This window comes from Dipodomys merriami, unplaced genomic scaffold (genome assembly GCF_024711535.1).
Source record: "Dipodomys merriami isolate MVZ:Mamm:240054 unplaced genomic scaffold, mDipMer1.0.p SCAF_4, whole genome shotgun sequence".
Classification (NCBI taxonomy): Eukaryota; Metazoa; Chordata; class Mammalia; order Rodentia; family Heteromyidae; genus Dipodomys; species Dipodomys merriami.
Window position 1 is genome coordinate 87,370,976 of NW_027205603.1, and position 14,029 is coordinate 87,385,004.

A 14,029-nucleotide genomic window follows, 5' to 3' on the forward strand; every position below is an offset into this window, starting at 1 on the left:
GTCCTCCTTCTAGGCCAGAATTGGTTGGGAATATTATGAAACTGTCACCCTAGAGCCAACAATGTTTTACCAAATAAATGTAACCCATATTTTCATCCCTCTCTGAGAAAACCACATCTCTTAATTCAAAGGTAAAGAGATGTGAAATAAATAGGCATGCTGTCCACAACTATTCCTAAAGGCAAACGGTGACATGCCTTCCGTTACATGTCAGGCATTAGGAAAAATAAAATTGGTCCAAATCTCACCTCTCCATCTCAGCTACTGAATTCTTTGATCCACTAAGTTCGACAGCTTTGTAATCAGAAGGTAAGAGTAAGGAAGGTTCCTGAGACATTTTTTTTTCTCCTTTTGAAGACAGATGCACAGAAGAAACCTGAAGGCCGTTGTTCAGATTGAATTGTTTGCAAATATAAATTGAACAAGTGGGCTCAAACAAGCAGGTGTTGTCAACACAGATACCTGCCTTGAGAATATCACAGCCTAGACTCCCCTTTATGCCGTGAAGACTGCATGTTCTGAACCTAGCCCAGAGGACTCATTCATCAAGAGGCTGTGGCTGTGATTTCTATGCAGTTGCCCTTGAGTAAATCTAGTTGCAGCATACGTGGTCAGCAAGGAGAATGACCCCAAAGATCTATGCATGACAGTGAGGAGAGGAGGAAGATTCACAGTTAGAAACTTACCTGGCTGCTGCTTCTAGCTGTTCTTTCCTGTAAGGAGAAGAGAGAGAGAAGAAAAGAGAGCATGTTATGTGCAACAGTGGAACCCCTCTCCAAAGTTTTCCCCAAAGTTTCCCTTTGAAAGTAAAGAGAGGGCACTCTAGGACAGATGGGGATGGTGGAGAGAAAGTAACAAAAATATTTTCCCAGCCAGACTTCTTCTGCAGCAACCATTTGGCTCCAGGTGTTCAAGATCTTCTCAGCTGCTCATTCATTCTTTCATTCATTCATTCAGAAAATAGTTGGTAAGTACCGACTCTACTTCAAGCCTTGTTTTGGGTTTAGGGGTGTTTAATAGTGGAGACAGATCAGCGAGCCATGAGTGTCATGGTGCAGCTGCTCCACATCCCACTCTGCCACCACCATTATCATCAGAGTCAATAATGTCTGGCCTGTGAACCTTCACTGAGCAAACGATTTCATCCCTTGGTCCTCTATCATCAGATAATAGCTAAAGTGCCATTTATGTATTACCTCTTTCAATCCTCACAAAACCTTGTGATATGAGTACTATTAACATCTCATTTTCCTGATGAGAAAACAGAGGCGTTGAGAAATCAAATGAAGGTCTCATGAAGCAGCTGAGTCAGGATTTGAACCTAGACCATGTGAGTGCTCCAGCACACGTGCTTTGCACACAGTTAGGATGCTGAGCTATTATTCAGGCTCTGCTTAGAGTCCCCTTCCTCTTCCCTTCATGGAATATGAAGAGGACTCATCCATTCAGTCTACCTTTTGGGGGCCCATTCCAGATACCGTGCTTGAACCCTGTGCCCAAGACTAAAATTAAGACACATAGTGTCTTCCTTCCTTCTTCACTTTCTCTGTGCTAAAGAATCCATCTATCTATATCCTTCCTGTCTAGTATAGACTAAATACCTGCAATAGGCCAGGCTCTTTGTAATTCAAATAAGTGGTAATCAAGAAAAAATTAAAACCAAGTAGTATCATCTATCATTACTATACCAAAACACATAACTGAAAATTAGATTCCTATACTGAGAAGAAAGTTTTATATGGCCGCATTACTGAGCTGGGCTACACAATCCCATCTTTCAAACCTTGGCAGGAGTGTAAAATGGTCTAGTGACTGTGGAGCACAGTTCAATAATTCCTCAAAATGTGAGACAAAGGTTAACCAATTTTACTCAAAAGTATCTCTCCCAAAAAGTTGAAAATGTGTCCACAGAGTGACATGTTCTTAGGAGCATTATTCATACAAGCTCAAAAATGGAAACAGCTCAAATATTTATCAAGTTTATCAACTAAAAGTAAATAGAATGTAAAACCAAAGAGTTACTGCTAATGAGTATGGGCGTTCTTTCTGGTGTAATAAAGTCATTCTAGAATTACAGAGTGGTGACAGATACCCAAATTTTTGTGAATATTCTTGAAATTACCAAATGTTCTACTTAAAGAGTGTACGTTGCATGGGTAGGGGAACATATGTCAATATAATGGTTATTAAAAATTAACAAAGGCAGGTGACATACCAGCATATTATCACTTATTTCTTTACCCTTATCACATGGCCTGAGTTGGAATTCAGGGACATTCTTTTCCCAAGGAATTGCCTTGTTGTAGAATGGTTGCTAAGTGAATGTCTCTAGTGACTTTGTACTTTTGTCCTTGGGGGAAAAAAGAGAAAGAAATGTTCTCTCTTCCTTTAAAAGCCATTCCCGTATCACAGCAGCTGTCTGGCAGCACAATGTAGCCCTCGGAGTCTCTGACAGCCAGGACAATACCTTATTTATAATAAATCAACCCAAAAGAATAGGCCCATTGCCAAGGCCTTGAGATACATAGCAAATGAAAATCATCTTGGTTCCGCATCCAACGTGGGTGTACATATTTTGTTTTTGAGCTCAAGGTCATTGTGTTCTCTTAAGATTAAACCACCTGCCCATCCTAGGAAGACTTTGCTGTATGCTACCCTAAGTCTTAGAAATGATAGCAAAACTAGAATTATAGAAAGGAAGGGAACTATATAGATTATATTCTGAGCAATTAAGATTAATTATAATTCCTAAGACTCGGTAATGTACCCTCATCCAAATTTAGCATTCATTTTTTCAAAAACTTGATTCCTCTTTTCTCCACAGCTCTCTCTCAAATCATCCATCCATTGTGAGCTGGTCCAGGCCCTAATTTCTTTCTTTTTTTAGTTAAATTTTTGTTATTATTAAGTAGTTGTACAAAGGGGTTTCAATTCCACGTATCATTTTATGAGTATAATGTACCTTGATCAATGTCACCACTTGCGTCAGTATCCCTTCCCTTCCCCTCAGTTTTCCTGGTTCCACATTGAACATTATGAAGCTTCCCCCTCCCCTTGGCCTCACCCACTCTTGACAAAACAGGTCCTAACTTCCTGATACTCATTTTGTTAAACTGCAAGGTAGTAGTCTAATTTCCTCCTACCCTGAGCCCTGCCTGAAAACATATGCAACCTGATCGCTTTGTCTTGAATCTTAAGTCCATCTCATCCATTTTCCACCCCAAACCCTGCCAGCTTCCTGGAACACAGACTTGATTGTATTATTCTCTGGCTCCTATAGCTTCTCATTACCTTCAGGACCAAAGCTTCGTTAGCCAAAGCTTTGGCTTTAGTTTCACCCAGTGCTCAGCATATACACTGGGTTCAAAAATACTGACAGTCTGAAGACTTCTAATTGAAAGAGGCTCATTGCCCCAGATCCCCTTGAGAAGTGAAAACACACTGGTAGATTAGATGAGAAATGTGTGTAGGGCCTGATTTTTAGGTCCTGAAGTTCAGGGTAAAGTTTGAACTTTCCATTTGTCATGTTTGCCCACTGGAAGTTTTTGTTCATGTTTTATAACAGGGAAATGAGTTAATCAAATATAATTTTCTGCTAGTTCTTTAAATTGTTTAGTACAATCTGGAAATGATCATGGAAAGATAAACAAGGTAATGTCCAGAGATCAACAGATCCTACACTGTGTGTATGATGGAGTAGAAGGCAATAAAAGGAGTCACTTCTCTACTATGGGGTCATACTACGGCCCTTCAAAATGCTAGTGTGACAGGAACAAGCTGTCTGTCTATGTCAAAGATGATTGTAGGAGTCCAGCATCTACCCAGAGACTTAAAATTCTGAGCTCAGGACAATAGTATCAAAATCCCAGGAAGGAGCAGCCTGTTTAGACGCCCTGTTGGGGAGAAGGCCATAGGCACTAGCAGCCTCTAGATGTGGTTAACACACTGGTCAAAATGCCCCACATTTCTGGTCGAAACAATGAGTGGAGTGTGGTACCATCAACCATTCAGCATGCCGTCTGGTGTGACTCTGAAACAGCATGAGACCTGATGCTGAGAGTCTCCTTCAGGAAGCGCATGCGACCACCCTTCCGTCAGAGCTGCTGGAGGTGGATGATTGGCTCTGCCTTTTCAAAATACCCCCTCAGTTCTGACACATCTTTACTTTTGAGAACCTCTGATTTAGCTCAGAGGAGCTCTGTGAGAACCAAATGAAATATGAACTTGGAACACATCCAACACCCAATGTATGCTAATTTATTCTTCCTTTTTTCTATATGCTGGTCATGGGAACAGGTTATCTACCGCCTCCCTTGAGCACTTTAATTCCATTTTCTGAGAACACAAAGTGGCATCGCTGGGTCCCCAGAGGACTCCTTTGCCCTTCCCTTTCCTCTTCCTTTCTCTGAAGCCCACAGTGGTCTGGGGATGCAGAACACAGCCAGGTAAAGGGCATTCCAGGATGGCTGCGGTGTCTGATTGTACTGACTCCCATTTCCTCTGCCCTCTGACCCTCCTCCCACATAGATCAGATCTTATCTTGTTATCTGCTACTTCAAGCTGTCCAACTGGTCACCTCCAGCAACAAACTGGATTCTTCCAGAATGCTTTAAAAATACTGATGCCCAAGGCTCAGTCTTGAAGCATCAGGATTCGGTGATAATATTAACTTAATTAGCCTGGGATATAGCATGGGCACTAGGGCTTTATAAGCTCCTAGGTGATACTAAGGCATAGTCCACGTTGATCATTCCCTGTAGCCTTGAAAGATGACTCCACAGGGAAACTTTGAGACCACAGCACAAATAGATTCCACAGCAGGGATGGCCAGCCACACCCTGAGTGTGCAGACCAGCGAGCACTTGCCTGAAGAATGGAAAGGAGACAACTGACTCATAGAATCTCCAGGTCGCCACAAGGTCCAACCTGTTGGGGTTGGTAGCATAATACCTCCAGGCAGCCTGCAGAGGGGAAAAGAGGGACAGGATGAAACTTCCACACAGAATTGCATGACATGATCACAACTTTTGGTCACCTGACCACTAAGATTTTAAATGTGCAATTAAGCCACCAGAACAACTGAGACAGTTCGGTTTATTCTAGCTCCTTCAGGAAGAAAACCTTTCTTGACTATCTTGGAGTTATAATTGTTATTATGGTTGGTGAGAACATGCACGACTCCTTCTAGAATGTTCTCTCAGACGGCTCAGTCAATGGACTAGGAAGAGTTTCTGAGTGCAAGAGAGAGCCTGGGAAAAGAGGTTTTGATCTTTAGATGGTAGAACTTCCGGAGTGTTCTGATGGCTCAGGGCTTGGGGGATAATGGGGACTAATCTTAAAACTGCAGCATGTGGAATGCCATCAGGTACCATGCTGGAGCAGAGCTAAACACAACGCTAACACTGGACACACATTCACACACGGGTGAGTGTGCCTTGAGCGATCAGGTAGCTATGACTGGGATAATTCATTTTCCTTGTTCCCAACAAACTACACACTCACGAGGCAAGAAGTCCCAGGGACGTGTAAGAGGGAGGACCTCTGTCTGTCGTAACCTCTGTCACTACTCTGCACCAGCCCTTGGCTGGGGAGGCAATGGTGAAAGAGGACAGGCAGGCTCTGAAAGCTACTGGCCCATGATTGTGTATCTGGCAGAACAACTCTGTGAAGCATGCAGTATTCTTCACATGAAAGGCAAGTTTTTTCTTTCTTGTCTTATGGTTCTCTATCATTAGCAGACAAGAGGAGACTCTAGTGCTCCTTTAGCTCACTGCCTAGCACCTAGACTGTAAATGCCTCTTCTCTGTGGGTTCCTAGGTGAAGCTTGGGGTGTGAAATAGAATGCAAAATAAGCTAAGTAGTGCCACATATCTAAGACAAATTCTCTATTCCAGCATTACCGGTGTAAAAGTTGCTGGTTTTACTCCTGAGTCCTGCATCTGTTTCTGGCATGCTTTAGAAGTTGGGTGGGAAAGTGACAAGACTGTCATTTGCAGAACATTCAGAGGTCATATAGATAACTATATAACGTTTCTAATAAAACATGTGAACTTGGGACATATAATGGTTAGCCATATAACCTCATGGCTGTCTGTAAGAGAGCACGTACAAGCTGGCCCACTCCTGCCTGGACATGTGAACACACACACACACACACACACACACACACACACACACACACACACACACACACACACACACACACACACACACACACACACACACACACACACACACACACACACACACACACACACACACACACACCATCCTGGGCTCCATTCCAGTTTATCCCCCTGAAAACAGACCTGGATGAGCTCAGCAGCTGGCTTCCTCCTTTTCTCAAAGTGCTTCTGACGGTGCTGCTCCTGCACCTTGAGAGCCAGCCCTGATCCCAGAATGCCCTGCAGGGGGAAGTCACAATATCCGTTGGCCTCACCAGACTCACGGCACATTAAACCCTATTGGTGCCCAGTGGCACTCTGGGAGCTTCACCAGGAAAAGAAAAGGAAGACGTGGATCAAGATGCACTGTACTTGTAAACTGACATGTTGAATTTGTACAGATCCTTAGAGATAACAAAAATAAGTTAAAAAGTTGTTAAAGTGAAGGGAGGATGAGCAGCAAACTTAAGTAGCAATGAAGGATGGCTACTTATGAATGCTCTTCTCAAGCTCTGTGTCAAAATAGCCATTCTTTAGAACTGGTCAGACTAGTGAGATTCTGGTCTCCACAACCCAGCTACATTTACTAATCTAATTAAGCCTTTGTTTTCCCATCTGGAAAAATGGAGAAAATATGGCACCAAATTCACAGTGTTGGCATGAAGACCAAGTCAAACGATATAGCTAAAGCATTTAGCACTATTTTGATATACAGTAAGTTCAGTTAGTGCCTTTTTCCCCTCTTACTCTCATTATTACATTTCTGGTCATTTTCAATATATTATGTCAAGCATTTTGCCTGAGAAAAATGAATAATTAGTAAATGACAGGGCAAATATCTAGTAAGTGACAGGACAAAGGTAGACAGAGTTCTGCGATATATGAAGACAGAAATCCAGTCTCCCAGGAGGAGGTAGAGATGGAAATGCACAACCCCAGCACAGTCATAGTGCCTTTCCAGATTTATGCCCAGAACAGGGAGTGAGTACCTCAGTGTGAAGAAGGCAATACTCACACTGGGTCTCGGATAAGAAAAGGATGTTTGAAAGAATCACTCCTAGCCCGGAGCAGCATAACCAGCCATGGAAAAAAGACAGGGCCACCACATGTAAGGAGAGAGCTGGAGAAGTGGTGAGGTGTAGAATTTCAGGCATAAAAGATGAGGAAATGTGAGCTGGGGCCAGGCAGTGAAAGGAGCCCTGTGTCACACATCAAAGGTACTTACTGCTGGAAGGGCAAAAAAGGAGACACCAATTAAGGAAAAAGTGGCAGCAATCAGACGGCCTTCCCAGGTCTTGGGTGTCTTGTCTCCATAGCCAATGGTGGCCAGTGTGATCTGAAGAGAGAAGAGTTCAGATGGGGGCTGCCCACCGAGGGAATGTCATTGACACATCCACTGAGCTCCATCTCTAAGCCTCTACACCTGCTGGGGTGTTGTTCCCATTTATCACTAAATTTCCATGGGATAAAAGCCACCTGGAACTAAATAATTTAAATGGAAGCCTTGTGACCATAGCCTGTTTCTTTAAGTCAAGGATGTGCTACTTCTCAGTCAACAAATAGTGAAATAATGACAAGTATGTATGAGTGCACTCATGTGTGAACGCACAGTTGGCCTTGTGGACATGGGAATTCTACATATTTGGATTCAACCAACTGGATCAAAAACATGAGACAAATCAATATAACATAATACAACAAAACAATGGGGGAAGGGGAGAAGAATTCAGTCAAGAATTCATTGTATATACCACACAAGAAGAAGGGGGGAAGGGGTGGTGGAAGGGGGGTGAATCTGTTGAAGGGGTAACATCGATCAAGACTCATTGCATTCATAAACTACTTTGTTAAAGGGCAACAAAATTTGATACATATCCTACAAAAATGAGGGAAGGGGTGGGCTGGGGGGAGAATATTGAAAGGGGTGACATTGATCAAGACGCACTATGTTCATAAACTGCTTATGTGAATGGTAACTCCTTTGTAAATAGTCAAAGATAATAAAAATATATAAACCTATAATATAACAATGCTTTATATAGCATGCAAAGGTTATAAGAAAGCTAGAGATGATTTAAGTATATAGTCAGACAAACGTGTATAGGCTATGTGACCATTTTAAATGAGAGACTTGAGCGTCTTCAGATTCTGATAACTTCCAGGGATAGGGTGAGATGGATCCCTTGAACCAATCGCTTGTGAGTAGGGATGAATGACTATACTTGTGAATGCGTGACTTTATGCTTAACTGTGTTTATAAACTGTGATTCCAAGTGGATTTGTGTATATTTTGCATATGTGTGTCATACATTCCAGTGTAAGATTCCACATTTATGTTATTGGTACATACACATGTGTTCACGTGTGCCCACTTTTGGAGAACAGGATACAAATGAGGAAACACTATGGCCTCTGGAGTCCTCCTGTCCACTTTCAAATCTCAAGCTAAATCTGCTAGTGGATGAGAGATCTTAAGTAAGCTAGTTATTTAAAAAAAATCTCCTCCTAGGCTGCAATGCTTGGTAAGAAATGTATGCATTATCCTGCCCATGTAATTGTAACCCCTCTGTACAGTATGTTCTCAAATAAAAAAAAATCTCCTCCTGCCTCAGTTTCCTCATTTTGCAAAAGAGGGTAATAACAGAGGTTTGAGTTTCAGGTATACTAGAAAGGAAAACATGCTCATAATGATAGTCCAGAGCAAAATAAGAATTCAAGAAACGCTGCTTTAATACAGAGCAGGTTGGCGCTGTGCATCCTCAGGTCTGAGCTCACTTGTGTGTATCTGTCACCATGAATGCTTTTGTGCAGTTTTGCTACAAACATCCTGTGACTGAGGTCAGGTCTTTAAATGACTGGTTCAAGGTCCATTCCGTGGGCATGCCCCATTGGCGAGACTTACTTCTAGATTTAGAGATGGAACACATGTAAGTCTCACCTTTGACTATAGACTGCACCCATGCCATGCCCTCCACCCCTGCGTCTCTGACTGAGTGCAGAGCAGACCCCATGTCGTGGGTCTTCAGGGAGCTACTTACCAAACCCCACCACAGAGCATCTGCATAGGTCTCAAACTCTTCTTTCATCTCCTCTCCTTGTGCATCCACCTCAGGCACATCTTTTTCCACCAGGTAGACAAGGAATGAAGATAGAATGAGTGTCAGGAACCCGATGTACCAGGCAGTGATGAGTTCCTGGAAGAATGGACAGTGGGGGAGGGAAGGCATCACTGGGAAGACCTTGGGGTGGATTTGTGAGCCAGACACACTAGAGGTGGAGTCCAGGTTTACCAGCCCTGTGACTATTAACCTTCTGACCTCTACATCCCACCACTGCAAATTAAGATCAGGAACATGGACATTATTGCCATAATTAATTGATTGAATTGCATATGGCTCTAGGAGATGCAGCCTCTGGTCAGGGGGATTCTGATATCTCAGCTCAGGAGATGTCATGGGAAGATGAGAGGTCACAAGGAACTGGACAGTAACCCCCAAATGAAGGCTCACAGCTGTGCAGGCTGGAGAGTTTCTCTGACTATACTGAGCAAAAACAATGCTCAGAACCATGGAAAAACTGATATCTAGGGACAGATGGGCAGAGACTCAACCCTGCCACCATCTTTCTGTAGAATCCAAGGCAAATTATCCCGTCTGTCCCATGCTTAGCATTGCCATTTGCAGATTGAAGGGACTGGCCCACTGGGATTCTACAAGTGTCACAGCATCACATGTGGGATTCAGAATAAACAACTTTCATGTGAATCCATTTGTATTGACTTAGATCATGTGAAAAGGAAATGGCACACGGCGTCTCAATATTATCGTACAACAGACAAGGCAAAAGAGTAGGTTGACAAGACTAAGTGGATTTCAAGGAAAATGCTAAGGATACTATGGGCAGGAAATAAAGTCGTAAATTAATAATACTGCAAAAGCCCTGCTGGAGACAGTCTGCTCCTTCTGGCTTGAGCTTCCTTGGTTTCTCTCCTCTTCCTCCAATGTCAAGGTTTAACATGGTAAGTTGGATGGAAAGAAAGCCAAGGTGGAGAGGAAGCCTGCTGTGCTTTCTCCTGAGGCAGTTCAGAGAATGAAGTGGATGGAATCATTGTCCCATGGCTGCACACCTGCAGTCATCCAGCTGACTAAAGGCAGAATCCCACTGACATGGTTGCCTCCTGCCTCTCCACGTGGTGCCTTGGCTCACATGGACTCCGCTACCCCATCTTCCCTAACCTGTCGATGGGGCCAATTCAAGAATCTGAAGATATCTTCAGGCTCATGGCATCTCCATTCTGAAACCTGCTGAGATGTTTGCTCCACTAGTTAGTGAGAACTAACCACAGCTCCCATATAGCATTTCCTGTTTCCTAAATGATCCACATTGCTTGATGTTTGATTATGATCCTTTGTTCATAGATCTGGCCTTTCGCACAGTGCCACAAGCACTGTAGCTGTCTTCATGTGGGCTCACACAGCAATAGCAAGTGAGGTTATAGAGGATTCTGATGACCCAGCTGCCATTTCCCCTCAGCTAGGATCTGGCTGTGGGAAGTTTGAGAAGGGTGAATTTCTCCCCAGTGCTATCTGAACATGAGCTTCTTGCTTTATAGAATCAGTTCCGGCCCTGTGTTTTCTCATAGACCCCCTGGCCTCCAAATGCAAGTCAGAAGTTTCATCTGGTGCTCAACTAAAGAAACAGCTGCTGTTCGTGTGCTCACAGATAAACTGGCTGTGCTGGGTTATTAAGACATGGTGTAATGGTTGTCAATGGGGAGTGAAAATAGGTCCCAATTCTGCACTTTGCAGTCATTACACACACTTTTTAAGGAAATTCTGACTTAACACAACTTTTTGCCAGCAGCTCTGTGGCAGAATCTGTTTCTCCTATATCTGGGGCTAGGGGACTGGTATCTAGCCAATATGGGGGAAGTGGTGGGAGCCATCCTTTTCCATCCCTTTAAGTCACTCCATTGAATATACTAGACCTTCTTCCCCTGCTCACTGACTCAGTTTCCAAATGGATGTGGCCCACACGGCAAACGTCAGACACTGTAGGAACTGGACATGAATGCTGTTGTGCTAGGTGGCAGAAACCCCAGGCTTTATTTGTTCTGGGAGTTGAACCTATGCTGATCCTAACTAGTTAAGCATCAGTATTAAAAAAAATCTAGCCCTGTGTAACACAGGACTAGATCAAGTACAAAACCCAACCTGGAGTGGAATGAACAAACGAAGTGAATTTGTGCATGCTTGTTCTCCAAGACCTTCAGCATCCTGCGGAAGAACTTCTTGTTGGTTCTGACAGGCCGACACATCATGAGTTCTCCTAATCTACACCGTGGAGCGTGGTGAGAGCTGGACGAACCTGGATGTGACTGAGAGCTGCCCCAGAGCTTCCCTCACTCTGACGGAGACTTCCTGACTACAGGATGACCCTGTCTGTCCTCTGGAATAACCTGACACACACAGGTCCCCTGCCCACCATTACATAGCAAACTGCCAGCAAACCCTAGGAGTCATTTTAAGGCTCCAGGAAAGCAAGACAAGAATCCTAAGAATCCTAAGCCAAGGATTTGGGGGCTTCTATTTCAAACCGAGCTTACTGTCAGCTCAACCCCATGGACTCAAGATAATGGCTGAACCCAGGGGAGAGGAAAGAGACATTGTGAACATGTTCTCTGACAAAAGAGCGGATGTCAGGAGGAAGAAGGAACTCTGCACAGGAAGTCCTAACCTTGCTTTTCTTGCAGCCAGAGGCAGCAGGTTTGAGAAGTAAGGCATTCATGAAAAGAAATGGCCTCCTGAGGTGAAAGATTCGCAGGCATTTTTATCTATTTCTTAATTTCCTTGATGTAGCCACCAGCTGCATAATGATGCTGCATTCCCCAGGGACTGAATGTATGACGGCGATTCCAGACACTTATCAGACCTCCTGATCTCATTACCATCTTGGAAGTACAGGCTGAAATGTTTGCACAGTGACAGAGCATCTAAGGACACCTTCTTCCGAGCATACAGCCCTGATTAAGTGGAGCCTATAGGACTGCATGTATACCCATACGATCTGTGAAGAAGAACATATTCAGAATTATACAGAGTGACATAACTGAAGTCTTAGAGTTGGAAGATGATGGAGCTGAATTCTGAACCAAGTTGCCCTGAGATTCCCATTAGTGTGCCTTCATTGTGCTGTAGATGTGGTCTCAGAGGAATCCCCCTCCTGTCTAGCTCGTAGGTATCCGGAATATGGGAGCCAGGAGCTAGCTGTGTGGCCGTGCACTGGGGCTATCTGGTTGCAAGTGGTACTGACAGCAGTGTTCCTAGAAGCATCAACCAGGATTGGCACAAGAAGAGACACTCTTAGTGAGGGAAGCAGCCTTGACTTATACCCACGAAGATCAGCTGTCCATGTGTCCCTCCCTCCTCTTCCCTCTCCTTCACTAGCATCCACGGAAGGGCATGGATGGATGAGAAGTTCACGGGGTCCCGTGATTTCCCCACGACACTTACTTTGCTGTGGGCGCAGATGGCTGAGCCCAGGAGCTTCCAAGTGCCTCCTCTCCGGTCCATCCGCAGCATGCGCAGGATCTGCAGGAAGCGGAGGCTTCGCAAGGAGGTAGCCAGGACATTGCCCTGGTTTCCCACAGCAACTACTGGTACCGAGGCAATCAGCACGAAGATGTCTAACAGAGAGGTCAGAGAGAGCATCGGAGAACAGGGAGAAGGTCAGGTCAGGTAATTTCATCCTTATAGGTGCTATCATTTATCAGGGGACTGTGCACGCAAGAGGGGCCAATCTAAGCATTGTTGCGTTCAACGTTGACATCAGTCACAGCTGATTCTTCTGTGACTTATGAGAAGACAGAAGCTCTGAGCACGAATGCCTTCCCAGAGCCACACAGCCAGAGATGTCTGAGTTGGGGATGGATACAAGCCTAGCAGATTCCAATACTGTTTCTAGACACTAGAGCAGTGATTTCCTAAGTTCCTCCCACGTGCTACCTGCGCCTCACTGTCAGAAGAATCAGGAAAAGGAGATCAGGGACTGCTCAAGCCACAGAGGCAAAGCCTGGCACTCAGATACTGTGTGTTAATGTGGGGTTCCCTCAAACCCATTATCCGACACAGGAATTCTACTGCAGATAATGTATTAATAGAAGACCCTGGAATGTGCATGATAGAAGAGGGAGACAGAGAAGTTAAACAAGAACCAGCAGGTGAGGAGGAGTTAGCAATGCCACTGGGTAGAAGTCACCAGCGTGGAGGACGGGGGATTGGAATATCAGTCTTTAGACCCTGGTTCCCTGAAGACTGAGGTTAATTCCTGGAGTCACTGATGGCCCCATAATCCTCACACACACTGGCGTACTCAGCTCCCGGATATGTCCAGAAGGCCCCAGGATGAACCATGTAAAGATGGGGGGGTCCACAAGGTGGGATTCTTGTGTCAGTTGGTGATGTAGAAGTATCTACCACAGCCATGGCTGCAATTAGAGACCAAAGGAATGAAACACCTCCAGCAGGGATGACTGATTCATGGAGTCCCAAGGCTGAGTGTGGAGAAGAGGAAACGTGATCACTTCTCTGTTCCCTTTAGTGGTACCTAACTGCCCATCATCAATGCTCTTCCCACTGCCCTGCAGAAAGCACCCCATAGTAAGGCAAATTTACGGCTGGCACCACTAAACAGGAGCCATTGCTGCTGCAGCTCTTCTTGACGTCTTCGTTATGTTAATATGCACTGTGAAGTTCAATTACACACATGTATAACCTTTCCCTAAAGATTCCTTTTATAAAACTTTTTTTTTCTCATTAAATTTTGCTTTAATGGATCTCAAAATTCTGTGACATATTTGGGGTTAA

General features: G+C 44.2%; 1 protein-coding gene across 1 annotated transcript in view; it reads right to left on the reverse strand.

Moving 5' to 3' along the window:
* The window catches only part of Kcnq3 (potassium voltage-gated channel subfamily Q member 3), a 260,088-nt gene that overhangs the window by 21,919 nt on the left and 224,140 nt on the right, over nt 1-14,029 (reverse strand). The window contains exons 4-9 of the mRNA XM_069991421.1: nt 12,677-12,849; nt 9,203-9,358; nt 7,390-7,500; nt 6,309-6,404; nt 4,867-4,961; nt 687-713 (exon numbers count right to left, since the gene is read on the reverse strand). Coding sequence (XP_069847522.1) covers nt 687-713; nt 4,867-4,961; nt 6,309-6,404; nt 7,390-7,500; nt 9,203-9,358; nt 12,677-12,849 — 658 coding nt within the window. The remainder of the gene's footprint in view (nt 1-686; nt 714-4,866; nt 4,962-6,308; nt 6,405-7,389; nt 7,501-9,202; nt 9,359-12,676; nt 12,850-14,029) is intronic.